The sequence below is a fragment of the Hemibagrus wyckioides genome, linkage group LG04 (assembly GCF_019097595.1).
Source record: "Hemibagrus wyckioides isolate EC202008001 linkage group LG04, SWU_Hwy_1.0, whole genome shotgun sequence".
Classification (NCBI taxonomy): Eukaryota; Metazoa; Chordata; class Actinopteri; order Siluriformes; family Bagridae; genus Hemibagrus; species Hemibagrus wyckioides.
This window is the reverse complement of record NC_080713.1, coordinates 14,512,167-14,531,112: the sequence shown is the minus strand read 5'-3', so window position 1 is coordinate 14,531,112 and position 18,946 is coordinate 14,512,167. Positions and strand designations below refer to the sequence as shown.

The 18,946-nt window shown below is 42.5% G+C and overlaps 1 protein-coding gene across 1 annotated transcript; it reads left to right on the top strand.

The window, feature by feature from the left end:
• The first annotated feature begins 850 nt into the window (after positions 1–850).
• LOC131351498 (FERM domain-containing protein 5) lies at positions 851–18,673 on the top strand. The gene is made up of 2 exons (XM_058386912.1): positions 851–1,082; positions 18,117–18,673. The coding sequence occupies exons 1-2, from the start codon at positions 851–853 to the stop codon at positions 18,671–18,673; spliced, it is 789 nt and encodes a 262-aa protein (XP_058242895.1).
• The last annotated feature ends 273 nt before the right edge of the window (positions 18,674–18,946 follow it).

The following is an 18,946-nucleotide window of genomic DNA, read 5'->3' as shown; positions in this document are numbered from 1 at the left end:
TTAAAGGCGCTATACAAATAAATTGAATTGAATAGGATAAGCTGCAGAATAGTTGAAAGCTGATGATGGTGATGATGATGATGATGGTGATGACTTCTCTTCTTGTTCTTCTTCTAATTATTATTATTATTATTATTATTATTATTATTATTATTATTAAAAAGTAAAATTTTGACCTGGAAATTAATTTGGTTACAAATTTTTTTCCTTCACAACTGCTTTGCTTCTAAAAAAGAGAGTCAACACACACACACACACTCACAGAGCATAGGCAAGCTGCAATCTGAGCTTTGTTGCAGAGAAACAGGTGTTTGTGTCATTCACAAACTCTGCTTAAGTGCCAACATGTGTCAAAGCCATATACACAAGCACCTCCTGGACATAACTGTTCCTGAAACACTTTAGGAAACAGCACATTCTCAGGATAGGTTTAATAGTTTTTTGAATCTGTTTGGCATAAAATGAATACGTGTAAGAAGCTCCTGTGAAGTTAAGACTAAGTTAAAAGAGAGCAGCATATATCCAATACATGCTGACACTTTAACTTCCTGGAGTATTAATTCCCAGCAGTCTGAAAATAGCTGAAAACTCGCTTTCCATTTAAGTCACTGGCTGTGAGGAAACAGAGAGACCAGATCATGTTGTGTGAGCCCCTGTTTGCAAACACCCTTCTTTGCCTCATCTCACTCACCACTATGCATACAGTCAATGCCTACAGGAACCAGTGACAGGGTTGACAATTCTCTCTCTCTCTCACTCAAATATATATATATATATATATATATATATATATATATATAAAGTCACTGACAACCAGCAGACCTGTATACTTTTTTTCTTCTGTGGCACTATGGTTAAGTGCCTGATCCGCATCAGCACTAGGGTGAATGTGCACCTACGCATGATCAACCACTGTTACCGGGATGTGAAAGTTCGTGTACTCAGCCTGGGGCCTCGTCTGTTAGGGAAGGCCCTGGGGGTGCTGCCTCTTTACCCAGCTATTACAAGTCAGCAGGAGCCTTTGCAGGCATTTCCTCTGCCAACCATACTACAACCATCTTTAATCTCCAGCACAAGCTCAGGTGCAGTGAGTTTTACTTTTTTACAATTGTTTCAAATTTTTTAATAGCACACAATATTGTAGTATATGTGTGATAATAATGTGTGGCTTGAAATTATTTGTAGTTTTGTTAAATTCACTGATGTTTGTATATTAAAGGCTGGAATTAGGCAATATATAATCGTTTTTGTTTGGCTTGGTAATAATCAATGTTAGTAATGTGTAGTAGACTAATTACTTGAGATGATATACAACTACTTTAATAATGGCTTTAAATGATAAACTGTGCATAATTGTGCACAGATGTCATGTTAGAATAAACCATCTTCAGTCTTAACACTGATAGGCATGGTTGTAAAAACTCTTTGTTTGTCTGAGTTTCTTTTATGCCAGTTGAGCAGTTTCTCACAATGAGTGTGTTGTCATATCCAGCTATAGAAAACAGCATTCTGGTTGCCACTTTGTTTAGTTACTTAAATGCATAACATTGAATGTTAACCATCTATTAATGGACCATCTATTAACACATTTTTCACAGGTCCCACACACACACTGCAGGCTTTTCTGAATTTGAAGAAAAGAAAAAAAAATTACTGAATAAATAACTGAAAACAGATTTACAGATCCATGCATTTTGAGGGTATAGCCCAATATTTAAGGTGTGTACATACAGTGGTTTTTGGTTAGTCAAATTAAGTGATATGCTGACTACAGGTGTACATGCTGCCTCTTAAAATGTTCACTCTCATTCTGGTGAATAGCACATTTCTTTCCCACAGGCACTTTGGTAGGAAATAAGATAGCCAAGCTAAGCTAAGCTAAGCTAAGCTAGAACTTCATTAAATACCTGAAACCTCAAGTACAGATGATTTTGTGCATTATAGATGCTGCAAAGATTGCAAGATGTATTTTGCCATTATTCAGCTGAAATTCTGGAACATTACTACATATGCATCTGCATTTGTAAACACTGTGTAAAGTTTCACTGCTGTGGTTCTAAATAAATGCATGCAGAGTGATTTTCTGCTGGTGAAGCCCTGTTAAAATGGTTTTCATATCTATGGGTCAATTCAGTAAATGACAGAGAATTCAAATCAAATTAAAAAAAAAAAAATATTTGTCACATACACAATCCTACACAGTATGATATGCAGTGAAATGCTTACACGACTGTTTTTTTTTACCCTTGAAAAGGAAAAAGGAATAAGGATGTAAAATGCCAAAAGAAAGAATATAAAATATAGTTGCAAGCAACGATGATCGGGCCCAAGCATCGGCGCCATCGCCAACCAGGTGCACCAGACACAGTGGGCACAGTGGGTACATGTAATGGGGAAATACCAAAAGGACAAGAGTGACAATTTCTAATGAAAGTGATCACAGCAATGTCCAGTGATGTCAAAAGGGACAATGACTCTCCCTCTAAACCAAATTACTATATCAGTTTATATATATATATATATATATATATATATATATATATATATATATAGAGAGAGAGAGAGAGAGAGAGAGAGAGAGAGGGAGAGAGAGAGAGAGTCACCCAGAAAAATGTATACACATTTCAGGAAAAGAAAAATTTGTATAAATATTTTATTACTAAATTTCTTGCTATGTTATATATTGATCTTGGAGGTCTTCCAAGATGGCGGCGCGGCAGTAGCACGCAGCGGCCACTCTGGAACCAAAATGGTGCTTTCTTTTTGTTTTAGCGCTAAATTGTGCTAAAGTGCATGGACGCCAAAGACAGTGGTGTTCATGTATATGACCGCCAGACGATATTACGGTACAGAAATCAAGCAGTTATTAACTTGCATGATGAACTACTCTGCAAACTTCGCGAACTCGGCTTGCTGCGAAGTCCAGGCCTTCAGTCCTCGGCGTCACCTGATGCCGGTGGCCGGGAGAGAGGACGTCGCAAGCGTTGTTCGAGGAAGTGGAAGTGCGGTAAACGGGTGGGTGTCCGTGCTAGGCTAACAACCAACCCTAGCCGGCCGGCACTCCCTTCCATCATCTTGTCCAACGTCTGCTCACTGGATAATAAACTGGACTACATCCGACTCCAGCAAACTACACGGCATGAGTTCAGAGACTGCTGCGTCTTTGTTTTCACGGAGACGTGGCTCAGCGACAGAGTTCCGGACGCCGCCATTCAGCTAGCTGGGCTAACCGTGTTTCGTGCTGACAGGAATGCAGCTCTGTGCGGTAAGACTCGCGGTGGCGGTGTGTGTGTTTACATCAACACGGAATGGTGTAAAGACTCTGTGCTTGTGTCTAACTACTGCTCATCGGAAGTGGAGTTTGTGACTGTTAGATGCAGACCTTTTTATTTACCCCGGGAATTCACCACTACTCTCATTATCGGAGTGTACATTCCACCCAGCGCTAATGCTAAGGAGGCTCTGTGTGAGCTGTACGGAGCTATTAGCGAGCTGCAGAATGCTCACCCCGACGGACTGTTTATCATCGCCGGAGATTTCAATCATGCAAATCTCAGAACAGTACTCCCTAAATTCCATCAGTATGTGGACTTTGCTACGAGAGGGGTGAACACGCTGGATGTTGTTTATTCAAACATTCCCGGCCCGTATCGTGCGGAGCCCCACCCCCACCTCGGCTACTCAGACAGCATCTCTGTTATGTTGATTCCAGCATACAGACCACTCGTCAGACGCTCTAAACCGGTTCGGAAACAGGTTAAGACCTGGCCAGCAGGAGCCATCTCTGCTCTTCAGGACTGTTTTGAGTGCACTGACTGGGATATGTTTAGGGAGGCTGCAACCAACGGCGACTCTATTGACTTGGAGGAGTATACGGTATCAGTGACTGGCTACATCGGGAAATGCATCGATGACGTGACTGTCTCCAAGACCATCACAACATGCTCCAACCAGAAGCCGTGGATGACTGCGAAAGTGCGTGCTCTCCTGAAGTCGAGAGACTCTGCCTTCAGATCAGGGGACCGGGCGGCCTTAAAAACAGCAAGGGCCAAACTGTCCCGAGCCATCAGAGAGGCGAAGCGTGCACATGCCCAGAGAATCCACGGCCACTTCCAGAACAGCAGAGACTCCCGGCGATCGCCCCATTCAGGCGATCACCAACTACAGGACAACTTCACCTTCCTGTGACAGTGATGCCTCCCTTCCAGATGCGCTGAACGACTTCTACGCTCGGTTTGAGGCACAGAACAACACAACAGCGAGGAAGACCATCCCTCCTCCTAATGACCCAGTGCTCTGTCTCACCATGGCTGACGTGAAGAGAACTCTATGCAGAGTTAACCCACGGAAGTCTGCTGGACCAGACAACATTCCTGGCAGAGTTCTCAGGGAGTGTGCAGAGCAGCTAGCAGATGTCTTCACTGACATCTTCAACATCTCGCTGAGCAGCTCCATCATCCCTACGTGCCTCAAGACAACGACCATCGTCCCTGTGCCAAAGAAGTCCACGGTTTCCTGCCTCAATGACTACCGTCCCGTTGCACTCACACCAATCGTGATGAAATGCTTCGAGAGGCTCGTCATGAGGCACATCAAGTCACAGCTACCACCCTCGCCCGATACAGAGAGGAGGTGCAACATCTAACAGCCTGGTGCAGAGTCAACAACCTCACCCTGAACGTCGACAAGACCAAAGAGATGGTTGTTGACTTCAGGAGAGCACAGTGTGACCATTCTCCGCTGTCTCCGATGGCTCCTCTGTGGAGATCATCAAGAGCATCAAATTCCTTGGTGTCCATCTGGCGGAGAACTTCACTTACATTCCAGTACACGTTCTTTTATTTCTTTTCTGCGCTAAGTGTCCTGTGTTCTTTTGTGTTATCTTTATTGTATTTATTGTCTTTTTGCACTGTCTTGTCTATGCTCTGTTTGCACCTAGCTGCACACTGTGCACTTTACGTGGCTAAGACAAACTTCTGTCCTAGCTCTGTGGTGTTGTTTGTTGTTTTGTGTTGAACTTGTTGTTGTATGTTTCTGTAGCACCAGGTCCTGGAGAAATGTTGTTTCATTTCACTATGTACTGCGCCAGCTATATGTGGTTGAAATGACAATAAAAGCTTCTTGAATCTTGAATTGATATATATGATGATATTTTGATAATAATATGTTAATTTTAATAATATTATACTAATATAATATACATCATACTATTTTTCTCTTCCTGAAGTGTATATAAATTTTTTGGTTGACTCTGTATATATAAATTGTGAACATGAAGGCATATTTAAAAAAAGAAATAAATAAAGTGTAAAGAGCCTCTAGTGGACATAGTCTAGTACTGCAGCAGTCAGGCCAAAACCATGTCTAGTCAATGGACTGATAAATGTAAAAATTTGTTGTGAGCCGCGCGAGCATCACAAAATCTTGAAACTAGGCAAACGTGCTTACAACCAGTTGTTCTTTCTATGTAAAATGTTTTGAAACATTAGGACTTTCCACTGTTAAGATATAAGAACATTAATTTTCTTCTATTATGTCCTCACTATAGCAACATCATTCACAATATCACAAATTCCTTCACAGTTTCATATTAGCCATGTCTTGACATTATTTTGACTGATTTTGAACCAAATCACGTGAAAGGAAGGGACAATTCATTAGATTTCTAAAAGTGACACACTTCCTGCTGCCAGTTGGTGGCACTATGACTGAGACTCATAGTTGTCATATCGGTGTAATCAGCTTTCTACTCTTAACATTACTTTGAAGTTTGATGTACATCACTCAATGTACACAGAAGTTATTAGCCACTTCCTGTTTCCTTTTATTCGCCATAAGTTTAAGGGCTCCTCATGGCTGAACCGTTTGAGATATCAAAAATCCCTTGGCAACTTTGCATCAGCAATGTCTTCAGATCATATTGGGTCAAAATCATATAAATCCCTTAGGAGGAGTAGATCAAATTCTAATGGGTGCGTTTTTCAAACTTCCCAAAATAACTTCCTGTTGAGCAGATCCCATGACAGGTGGATGGACATCATTTAGCTCAATGAGTCATTTAGCTCTAAATCTATACCGTGTGTCATGCATATACATGCAAGTGAATATGAGCTGTGCAGCTATATTTCTGACAAAGTTCTAGGGGGTGCTGTGACAGCCCTGTGCCACACCCGGGGACCAGCCCCACTGGACATTCTCATTAACATTTACACTCTCTATGTGAAATATTTTGGAACATTAGGCCTTTACACTCGTAAGATATGAGAAGATTCATTTTCTTCTATTATGTTCTCATGTGAATCGTCACCATAGTAACACGATTCTCACAATTGCAACATTATTCAAAATATCACAAATTCCTTCACACTTTCACATCAACCATGTCTTGTCATTATTCTGACTGATTTTGAACCAAATCAGGTGAAAGTAAGGGAGAAAATATTAGAGATTTCATAAAGTGACACACTTCCTGCTGCCAGTTGGTGGCGCTATGACCGAGACTCACAGTTGTACATGGATACGTGCAAGTGTGTATCAGCTATGCAGCAAGATGTTCCAGGGGGCGCTGTAACGGGTGTGTGTCACGCCCAGGGCCGAGCCATGGTGACGTCCTAATGGCCGCAGATTCCAACCTGTCTGCTGATTTTCAAGAGTTTTTGATTATGGTAAGGGGTCCAAAATGCCCCGAAGGTTTGAAAAAAATATATATATAGCTGCAAGCAGCAATGACGGGCCCTCACACTATGGGCCATCACTACACGGTGCCATCTCCACCCAGGCGCACCAGACACAGTGAGCACAGTGGGTACATGCATTAAAAGGGGACATACCAAAAGGACAAGAGTGACAATTTGGGTGTACTGAAAGTGATCACAGCAAAGTCCACTGATGGCAAAAAGAAAACTGACTTTCCTTCTAAACTATATAAGGACAAAAGGGACAGTTTGGGTGTAATGAAATAGATCATAGCAATGTCCAGTGATGTCCAAAGGGACAATGACTCTCCCTCTAAACTATATTACTATATCAGTTTATTTAAATATACAGTATATATATAGAGAGAGAGTCAACCAGAAAAATGTATACACATGTATACATTTGTATGCAATGTATACACATTTCAGGATTTAAGGATAAATTTTTTGGTTGACTCTGTATATATAAATTGTGAACATGAAAGCATATTTAACAAAAGAAATAAATAAAGTGTAAAGAGCCTCTAGTGGACATAGTCTAGTACTGCAGCAGTCAGGCCAAAACCATGTCTAGTCAATGGACTGATAAATGTAAAAATTTGTTGTGAGCCGCGTGAGCATCACAAAATCTTGAAACTAGGCAAACGTGCTTACAACCAGTTGTTCTTTCTATGTAAAATGTTTTGAAACATTAGGGCTTTCCACTGTTAAGATATAAGAACATGAATTTTTTTCTATTATGTCCTCACAATTGCAACATCATTCAAAATATCACAAATTCCTTCACACTTTCACATCAACCATGTCTTGTCATTATTCAGACTGATTTTTAACCAAATCAGGTGAAAGTAAGGGAGAAAATATTAGAGATTTCATAAAGTGACACACTTCCTGCTGCCAGTTGGTGGCGCTATGACTGAGACTCACAGTTGTCATATCACTGTGATCAGCGTTCAATGCTTAACATAATCCTAAGGTTTCATGTAGATCACTTAATGTACACAGAAGTTATTAGCCACTTCCTGTTTCGTTTTATTCGCCATAAGTTTAAGGGCTTCTCACGGCTGAACCGTTTGAGATATCAAGAATCCCTCATCAATTTTGCATTATCAATGTCTTGAGATCACTTTAGCCTGGGTTTGGTGGCAGTTGTATCAATTCCCTAGGAGGAATATTTCAAATTCCATTGGGTGCGTTTTGCAAACAACTCAAAATAACTCCTGTGGATTAGACTTAATGACATGCAGTGTGAAAGTTGTTCAGTTCAATGAGATCTAAGTGTTTACCAAGTTTTACATGGATACGTGCAAGTGTGTATCAGCTATGCAGCAAGATTTTCCAGGGGGTGCTGTAACGGGTATGTGCCAAGCCCAGGGCCGAGCCACGGTGCCGTCCTAATGGCCGCAGATTCCAACCTGTCTGCTGATTTTCAAGAGTTTTTGAGCATGGTAAGGGGTCCAAAATGCCCCGAAAGGTTGACAAAAAAAAACAAACAAAAAAAAAAAACATAAATTCTAACGAAAACAATAGGGCTTCCGCACCTACGGTGCAAGGCCTCTGGCCTTGCTCCTTCGGTGCTCGGGCCCTAATAAAAAAAATAAAACATAAATTCTAACGAAAACAATAGGGCTTTAGCACCTACCAGTTTATATATACAGTATCTCACAAAAGTGAGTACACCCTTCACATTTTTGTAAATATTTTATTATATCTTTTAATTTGACAAAACTGAAGAAATGACACTACAATGCTACAATGTAAAGTAGTGAGTGTACAGCCTGTATAACAGTGTAAATTTGCTGTCCCCTCAAAATAACTCAAACACAACCATTAATGTCTAAACTGTTGGCAACAAAAGTGAATACACCCCTAAGTGGAAATGTCCAAATTAGGCCCAATTAGCCATTTACCCTCACCAGTGTCATGTGACTTGTTAGTGTTACAAGGTATTGGGTGTGAATGGGGAGCAGGTGTGTAAAAATTTGGTGTTATCGCTCTCACACTCTCTCATACTGGTCACTGGACGTTCAACATGGCACCTCATGGAAAAGAACTCTCTGAGGATCTGAAAAAAAGAATTGTTGCTCTACATAAAGATGGCCTGGGCTATAAGAAGATTGCCAAGACCCTGAAACTGAGCTGCAGCACGGTGGGCAAGACCATACAGCGGTTTTACAAGACAGGTTCCTTTCAGAACAGGCCTCGCCGTGGTCCACCAAAGAAGTAAAGTGCACGTGCTCAGCATCATATCTGGAGGTTGTTTTGGGAAATAGAGATATGAGTGCTGCAGAGGTTGAAGGGGTGGGGGGTCAGCCTATCAGTGCTCAGACCATATGCCGCACACTGCATCAAATTGGTCTGCATGGCTGTCATCCCAGAAGGAAGCCTCTACTAAAGATGATGCAAAAGAAAGCCCGCATACAGTTTGCTGAAGACAAGCAGACTAAGGACATTACTGGAACCATGTCCTGTGGTCCAATGAGACCAAGATAAACTTATTTGGTTCAGATGGCGTCAAGCGTGTGTGGCGGCAACCAGGTGAGGAGTACAAAGACAAGTGTGTCTTGCCTACAGTCAAGCATGGTGGTGGGAGTGTCATGGTCATGGTTGGAGACTGGGGCACAGGGCAGTATTCCAGCATGATAACGACCCCAAACACACCGCCAAGACGACCACTGCCTTGCAAAAGAAGCTGAGGGTAAAGGTGATGGACTGGCCAAGCATGTCTCCAGACCTAAACCCTATTGAACATCTGTGGGGTCTCCTCAAATGGAAGGTGGGGGAGTGCAAGGTCTCTAACATCCACCAGGTCTGTGATGTCATCATGGAGGAGTGGAAGAGGACTCCAGTGGCAACCTGTGAAGCTCTGGTGAACTCCATGCCCAGGAGGGTTAAGGCAGTGCTGGAAAATAATGGTGGCCACACAAAATATTGACACTTTGGGCCCAATTTGGACATTTCCACTTAGGGGTGTACTCACTTCTGTTGCCAACAGTTTAGACATTAATGGCTGTGTGTTGAGTTATTTTGAAGGGACAGCAAATTTACACTGTTATACATGCTGTACACTCACTACTTTACATCTTTACATTTTAGCAGAGTGTCATTTCTTGAGTGTTGTCACATGAAAAGATATAATAAAATATTTACAAAAATGTGAGGGGTGTACTCACTTTTGTGAGATACTGTACAGTAAATATAGAGTTACCCAGAAAAAATGTATACACATTTCAGGAAAAGAAACATTTCTATAAATATTTTATTACTAAATGTATTGCTATATATATATATATATATATATATATATATATATATATATATATATATATATATATATATATATATACACTATATTGCCAAAAGTATTCGCTCACCTGCCTTGACTCGCATATGAACTTAAGTGACATCCCATTCCTAATCCATAGGGTTCAATATGACGTCGGTCCACCCTTTGCAGCTATAAAAGCTTCAACTCTTCTGGGAAGGCTGTCCACAAGGTGTAGGAGTGTGTTTATGGGAATTTTTGACCATTCTTCCAGAAGCGCATTTGTGAGGTCACACACTGATGTTGGACGAGAAGGCCTGGCTCTCAGTCTCCGCTCTAATTCATCCCAAAGGTGTTCTATTGGGTTGAGGTCAGGACTCTGTGCAGGCCAGTCAAGTTCATCCACACCAGACTCTGTCATCCATATCTTTATGGACCTTGCTTTGTGCACTGGTGCACAGTCATGTTGGAAGAGGAAGGGGCCAGCTCCAAACTGTTCCCACAAAGTTGGGAGCATGGAATTGTCCAAAATGTCTTGGTATGCTGAAGCATTCAGAGTTCCTTTCACTGGAACTAAGGGGCCAAGCCCAGCTCCTGAAAAACAACCCCACACCATAATCCCCCCTCCACCAAACTTTACACTTGGCACAATGCAGTCAGACAAGTACCGTTCTCCTGGCAACCGCCAAACCCAGACTTGTCCATCAGATTGCCAGATGGAGAAGCGTGATTCGTCACTCCAGAGAACGCGTCTCCACTGCTCTAGAGTCCAGTGGCGGCGTGCTTTACACCACTGCATCCGACGATTTGCATTGCACTTGGTGATGTATGGCTTGGATGCAGCTACTCGGCCATGGAAACCCATTCCATGAAGCTCTCTGCGCACTGTTCTTGAGCTAATCTGAAGGCCACATGAAGTTTGTGGGTCTGTAGCGATTGACTCTGCAGAAAGTTGGCGACCTCTTCGCACTATGCGCCTCAGCATCCGCTGACCCCGCTCTGTCAGTTTACATGGCCTACCACTTCGTGGCTGAGTTGCTGTCGTTCCCAAACACTTCCACATTCTTATAATACAGCTGACAGTTGACTGTGGAATATTTAGGAGCGAGGAAATTTCACGACTGGATTTGTTGCACAGGTGGCATCCTATCATAGTTCCACGCTGGAATTCACTGAGCTCCTGAGAGCGACCCATCCTTTCAGAAATGTTTGTAAAAGCAGTCTGCATGCCTAGGTGCTTGATTTTATACACCTGTGGCCATGGAAGTGATTGGAACAACTGATTCTGATTATTTGGATGGGTGAGCGAATACTTTTGGCAATATAGTGTATATATACATATATATATATATATATATATATATATATATATATATACACACATTATATTGCCAAAAGTATTCGCTTTGTATTTGGTATTTGGATGGGTGAGCGAATACTTTTCTTTTTTTTATAGCAATAATACAATTCTTCTCCATTCCTCAGGCATCTTCTCACTCTCTAAAACCCTGTTAAACAGACTAGTTAAAAATTCCACTGCCGCCTCTCCTAGACACTTCCAGACCTCCACCAGGATGTCGTCAGGACCAACTGCCTTTCCACTTTTCATCCTCTTCAAAGCCTTCCTGACTTCATCCTTTCTAATCTTATCTACTTTCTGTTTCACAGAGTTCACCCCTTCTACTCTTTCCCTCTCATTTTCCTCATTCATCAGCTCTTCAAAGTACTCCTTCCATCTCCTCCATACATTCTTCTCACTTGTGAGCACCTTTCCATCTCTATCCTTAATAACTCTAACTTGCCGCATATTCTTCCCATCTCGATCCCTCTGCCTAGCTAACCTGTACAAGCCCTTTTCTCCTTCTCTAGTGTCTAACCTAGTGTACAACTCAGCATACGCCTTCTGCTTGGCCTTAGACACCTCCCTTTTCACTCTGTGCTGTAACTCCTTGTATTCCTGTCTATTCTCTTCAGTCCTGTCCATGTCCCACTTCTTCTTGGCTAACCTCTTCCTCTGAATACTATCCTGAACTTCCTCATTCCACCACCAAGTCTCCTTATCTTCTTTCCTCCTTCCAGATGACACACCCAGCACCTTTCTTCCTGTCTCACTGATCACTTCTGCTGTAGTTTCCCAGTCATCTGGCAGCACTACCTGACCACCCAGAGCCTGCCTCAACTTCTGTCTAAATTCCTCACAACATTCCTCCTTTTTCAGCTTCCACCACTTGGTTTTCTTCTCCATCTCTATCTTTGACCTCTGCTTACAGACCATCAAATTCATCCTACACACCACCATCCTATGCTGTCTGGCTACACTCTCTCCCACTACCACTTTACAGCCACTAATATCTTTCAGATTGCCTCTTCTACATAGGATGTAGTCTACCTGTGTGCTCCTACCTCCACTCTTGTAAGTCACTCTATGCTCCTCCCTCTTCTGAAAATAACTGTTAACCACAGCCATGTCCATCCTCCTAGCAAAGTCCACTACCATCTGTCCTTCAAGGTTCCTTTCCTTAACTCCAAACTTGCCCATCACCTCCTCATCACCTGTGTTCCCCTCACCAACATGTCCATTAAAATCTGCTCCTATCACCACTCTCTCACCTGTTGGAATACTCTCTATCACCTCATCTAATTCACTCCAGAATCTCTATTTCTCCTCTAACTCACAACCTACCTGTGGGGCATAACCACTAACAACATTCAACATCACCCCTTCAATCTCCAACTTCAGACTCATCACCCTGTCTGACACTCTCATCACCTCCAGAACATTCCTCACAAACTCCTCCTTCAGGACCACACCTACCCCATTTCTCTTACTATCCACACCATAATAAAACAGCTTGAATCCTGCTCCTATACTACGAGCCTTGCTACCTTTCCACCTGGTCTCCTGTACACACAGTATATCCACCTTCCTTCTCTCCATCATATCAGCCAGCTCTCTACCTTTCCCTGTCATAGTACCAACATTCAGAGTTCCTATTCTCAGTCCTACACTCTTACCTTTCCTCTTCTCTCTCTGTCTGCACACTCTCCTCCCTCCTCTACTTCTTCGACCAACAGTAGCCCAATTTCCACCGGCGCCCTGTAGGTCAACGGCGCCGATGGCAGTCGTTGTTAACCCGGGCCTCGACCGATTCAGTATGAAATTTAGAGTACTGACGATTCGCATGGTTAAATTTGGCAATGTTTTACGCCCGATGCCCTTCCTGACGCAACTCTCTCTATTTACCCGGGCTTGGGACCGGCACAGAAGTCACTGGACTGTGACCCCCATGGCTAGATTAGCTGCTAACTAGAACCAGAAGATATGAATGGAGCATTCAAATCTCATCCACACTGCATTAGCTCCCAGTCAAATTTCGGATTGATTATAAAATACTATTGCTGAACTATGAAACAAGGAATGGTCTTGTGCCACAGTACCTGAGCAATATTTTATTTTATTTTTTATGATACACCACGCCTACTTTGATCAAAAGGTGCAGGATATTTACTAGTACCACAAGTAGCAAAGGCTACAGCAGGGGTCAGAGATTTTTCTTACAAAGTTTGAAACACATTTGTTTAGTCAAGCTTTCAACGTATGGATGCTATAGCCTTACCACCTTTGCAGGTCGCACAGGTTGGTTGACTGTGAAGTGGTTGAACTCTTTGGGTCCCAGGAAGCCCACATGTCTGTCACCTTATGGCTCTCCCTTTTAGTTATGCTGTCATAGCTAGTCTTGCTGGAATCCCTGCCTACACTTTGCACATAATGTACATTGCCTTTAAATATAAACATAATCACAAGCATACCTAATGTTTTTCTCTCTCTTTTTTTAATCATTCTCTCTCTCAAGTTATCTGTTGCACTCCCATGCTCCCAGTGTTTTGAGTTTCCAGTGTGACTGCTTCATCTTTCTGGACCTGCCTTGTCCATAGATGTGCTACCCGTGGTTGCAGTCTTGTCGCTTGTTGGTGCTCATTGCTGCTGAGGATAGATCTGCGTGTACAGCCCATGACCCAGGGAACTGCTGTGGATAGAACCACTTGGAGACTATCACTATCTCTGTGATGTCTCTACTGCATCAGTCAGCTTTTGGCAAGAAGGAGTTAGTGCTAAGTCAATAATGAAGACTGACTATATTAGTTCCTTAGGATCTCTTGGTTGCACAATTCTAGGGACCATAAACTGTTGAAAAAAGGACATTATTTACATGTCCAGTGTCACCAAAATGAGGATGGATTCACTCCTGAGCCAAGTTCTTCTCAATATTTCATCTTCATATCATCTCAGGGAGTTTTTCCCTGCCACCATCAGGCTTGCTCATTAGGCAATAATGTTATTGATAAATAGTAACTTTTTTAAAGTTTTTATTACTTTTATTATGTTTCTATACTTCTGTAAAGCTGCTTTGAGACAATGTCCATTGTTAAAAGCACTACAAATAAATTGAAGTTGAACTGAAATTAAGAAAGGGAACCCATTCTCGTTTGGGTGACACTGGACAGTAAATAATGTAAATACTGACTGATGCAATGGCAGTTCAGAATCTCCAAGTGGTTCTATCACAGCAGTCTCCTGGGTCACAGACTGTCCATGCAGGTCTATCCCCAGCAGCAGTGAGCACCACCAAGCGACAAGACTCCAACCAGGTGTAAATTGTCTGGATGGATCAGGCAGGTCTGGAAAGAAGAAGTGGTCACGCCGGCAGCTCAGAACACTGGTAGCTTGGGAGTGGGACATATAGCTTGACAGAAAGACAGATAGAGAGAGAGAGAGAGAGAGAGAGAGAGAAAGAAATTAGGTATGCTTGTGATCATGTGATGTTTAAAGACAATGTAGATTATGTGTAAAGTGTAGGCAGGGACTCCAGCAAGACTAGCTATGACAGCATAACTAAAAGGGAGAGCCAGAAGGTGACAGATATGATTCAAGATTCAAGATTCAAGAAGCTTTATTGTCATTTCAACCACATATAGCTGACGCAGTACATAGTGAAATGAAACAATGTTTCTCCAGGACCTGGTGCTACATAAACATACAACAACAAAGAGTTCAACACAAAAAAAAAACAACACCACAGAGCTAGGACAGAAGTTTGTCTTAGCCACGTAAAGTGCACAGTGTGCAGCTAGGTGCAAACAGAGCATAGACAAGACAGTGCAAAAGACAATAAATACAAGAAAGACAACACAGGACACTTAGCGCCAAAAAAGAAAGAAAAGAACATGTGTAATGGAATGTAAGTGAAATAAAATAAGATAAAATGAAATGATGTAAAAAAGTATTGTGCAAAAATATTGTGCAAAAAAACAACAGCAGCAGTTGAGGTAGTGCAAATAGAAATAAACATAAATATGACTATAGCAGCAGATGACAGGTAGAGGTAGTGCAATAAGTAATGAACAATATAAATTGTGTGTGTGCGCGTCCACACAGTCAAGAGAGAGAGTGTGTGTATATGTGTGTGAGAGAGACAGAGAGTTGTATACAGTTCAGTCCTGAGTGAGAGTGTGTGTGTGTGAGAGAGAGTGTAGAACAGTTCAGTCCTGGGTGTTGAGGAGCCTGATGGCTTGAGGAAAGAAACACAGTCTGGTAGTGAGGGCCCGAATGCTCCGGTACCTCTTTCCAGATGGCAGGAGGGTGAAGAGTGTGTGTGAGGGGTGTGTGGGGTCATCCACAATGCTGTTAGCTTTGTGGATGCAGCGTGCGGTGTAAATGTCCGTGATAGAGGGGAGAGAGACTCCAATGATCTTTTCAGCTGTCCTCACTATCTGCTGAAGGGTCTTGCGATCCGAGACGGTGCAGTTCCCAAACCAGGCAGTGATGCAGCTGCTCAACAACCATCTCAACAACCATCTTTTTGGTCTTGTCGACGTTCAGGGAGAGGTTGTTGGCTCTGCACCAGGCTGTTAGATGTTGCACCTCCTCTCTGTATGCTGACTCGTCATTCTTACTGATGAGACCCACCACGGTCGTGTCATCAGCGAACTTGATGATGTGGTTGGAGCTGTGCATTGCTGCACAGTCATGAGTCAACAGAGTGAACAGCAATGGACTAAGCACACAGCCCTGAGGAGCTCCAGTGCTCAGTGTGGTGGTGCTGGAGATACTGTTCCCGATCCGGACTGAGGTCTCCCAGTCAGGAAATCCAGGATCCAGTTGCAGAAAGAGGTGTTCAGGCCCAGGAGACTCAGCTTCTCAATCAGATGCTGAGGGATGATTGTGTTGAATGCTGAACTGAAATCTATGAACAGCATTCGAACGTAGGAGTCCTTACAGTCCAGGTGTGTCAGGGCCAGTTGGAGGGTTGTGGTGATGGCGTCGTCCGTGGAGCAGTTAGAACGATATGCAAACTGCAAGGGGTCCAGCAAGGGTCGTAGCTGTGACTTGATGTGCCTCATGACGAGCCTCTCGAAGCATTTCATCACGATTGGTGTGAGTGCGAAAGGACAATAGTCATTGAGGCAGGAAACCGTAGACTTCTTTGGCACAGGGACGATGGTCGTTGTCTTGAGGCACGTTGGGATGAAGGAGCTGCTCAGCGAGATGTTGAAGATGTCAGTGAAGACATCTGCTAGCTGCTCTGCACACTCCCTGAGAACTCTGCCAGGAATGTTGTCTGGTCCAGCAGACTTCCGTGGGTTAACTCTGCATAGAGTTCTCCTCACGTCAGCCGTGGTGAGACAGAGCACTGGGTCATTAGGAGAGGGATGGTCTTCCTCGCTGTTGTGTTGTTCTGTGCCTCAAACCGAGCGTAGAAGTCGTTCAGCGCGTCTGGAAGGGAGGCATCACTGTCACAGGCAGGTGAAGTTGTCCTGTAGTTGGTGATTGCCTGGATGCCCTGCCACATGTGCCGGGAGTCTCTGCTGTTCTGGAAGTGGCCGTGGATTCTCTGGGCATGCACGCGCTTCGCCTCTCTGATGGCTATGAAGGCTTCCCGGGACATAAAGTGTCCCACCACTTCACAGTCAGCAAACCTAAGTGACTTATGAGGGTGGTAAGCCGATAGCATCCAAATATACCAGTACACCAAACACCCTATGATTCAGATCTGTTTCTTCACCTAAGAAAAACTATACATTGAAAGCTTGACTAAACAAATGTGTCTTCAGCATGGACTTAAACACTGAGACTGTGTTGGCACTTTTGGCCATGCACATGGGCCAGCATGGGCATTCCTTCTGGTCTGCAGCTATGCAGCCCCATACACAACACACTGCAATGCACTGTGTATTCTGACCTTTCTATCAGAACCAGCATTAACGTCTTCAGCAATTTGAGCAACAGTAGCTCGTCTGTTGGACCGGACCAAACAGGCCAGCCTATGCTCCCCACATGCATCAGTGAGCCATAGCCGCCCATGACACTGTCGCCAGTTCACTACTAACAGGTGCCATGATGAGCAGATAATCAGCATTATTCACTTTAACTGTCAGTGGTCATAATGTTATGCCTGATCTGTGTATTATACAATATATATTATACAACTACAGTTTAGCATTGTACATATTAATTTGAAAAAGTTTGACGCACCATCATAAGTTCAGGCACTTACTTCACTTCAGGTAATAGCTCTCAACATGCATGCTACTGGCATTTAGCACATGAGGCCCTATCCTGAAGATTCTCCCATATAAAAATGCCTATTATAATGTGTTTGTATTTCTAGAAAAAGCCTCACTATATCAGTAATCCTATGTTTTTCCTTGTCAAATAACAACATATTTTTATGTGGTCTTGCATTAATGACATGTTTTTGTTGTTATTTTGTCAGCTGTATAAATAAATAAAGAAAGAAATGTCTATTGTACATAATTTATACATATTATGTACACTGCCAGCTTTATACAAACTGGCCTAGGTTTTGTTTCCTGTCTTAGACACCATGTTTATAACTTCATCAGAGAAAAGCTTGGGTAATAGACAACTACACAAGTGAATCCATCATACACTTTAATAATGTATGAAGGTTTGGGTGAAAGGGCATAGTGTGGTCAGGCTAAAATAGATAAAAAGAAAAATGCTAAATGTGCACACATATGGATTTGCAGCCAAAATATCAAATGTAAAACAAAATATTAAAAATTGTTTAAACAGTTTTACAGATCTTATTAAGTTTAGTTTGTCCATTTCCTCCTTTCTTTTTCTTTCCCAGGCTTAAAATCACTGAGTTACAGTGCACACTCCACACCTGTGCTTTCCAGCTCACACAGCGATACATTTATACTTCATTCCCACAGCCAGGTGACTGAGTCCGGCAATGGTGCAGAAGTAACTGCTGAGGAAAACTGCAGCCCATCAGACAATGTTTTACCTACACCAGTGATCGAGCTCACAACACATCATGCTAAAAGCAATCCCTGTATTACTGAGGATGAAAAGGAGGCTGAGCAGAGTACAACAGCAGTGAAAGAATCAGGTGAACCACGAACAACTGAAAGCAATGCACTGGTAGTTCCTGTCATCAGAGAGGTGGAAAGGGTGAACAAGTTTGTCCTAAGCATTCTCCATTTGCTTGGTCTAACCATTATGCTTTTTGTTTTGCTCCTCGTACTCATCATTCTCACAGAGTCTGAACTAGATGTGGCCTTTTTGCGTGATATCCGCCAAACACCCGAGTTTGAGCAATTATATTATGAATACTTTTGCCCCCTCCGGCGGTGGTTTGCCTGTAAGCTTCACTGGATCGGGCAGCTGCTTATTAACAAATAAGAATAAATTATAGGAAATGAGTGAATCAAGTGAAAGATGCATATGTGAAAGAGAGAGAGAGAAAGACAGTGAGTGTAAATGCAACAAAATACAGTGGGGCAATGAGCTAGAAAGTAACAAAATACAGCCCCTTAGTGCCAAGAGCTTGTTCTCTTCCTCTTTTCCCTAATCCCTCAATTTTTGTGACATTTGATGACATTAATTGTACATCGGTGTATATATATATATATATATATATATATATATATATATATATATATATATATATATGTA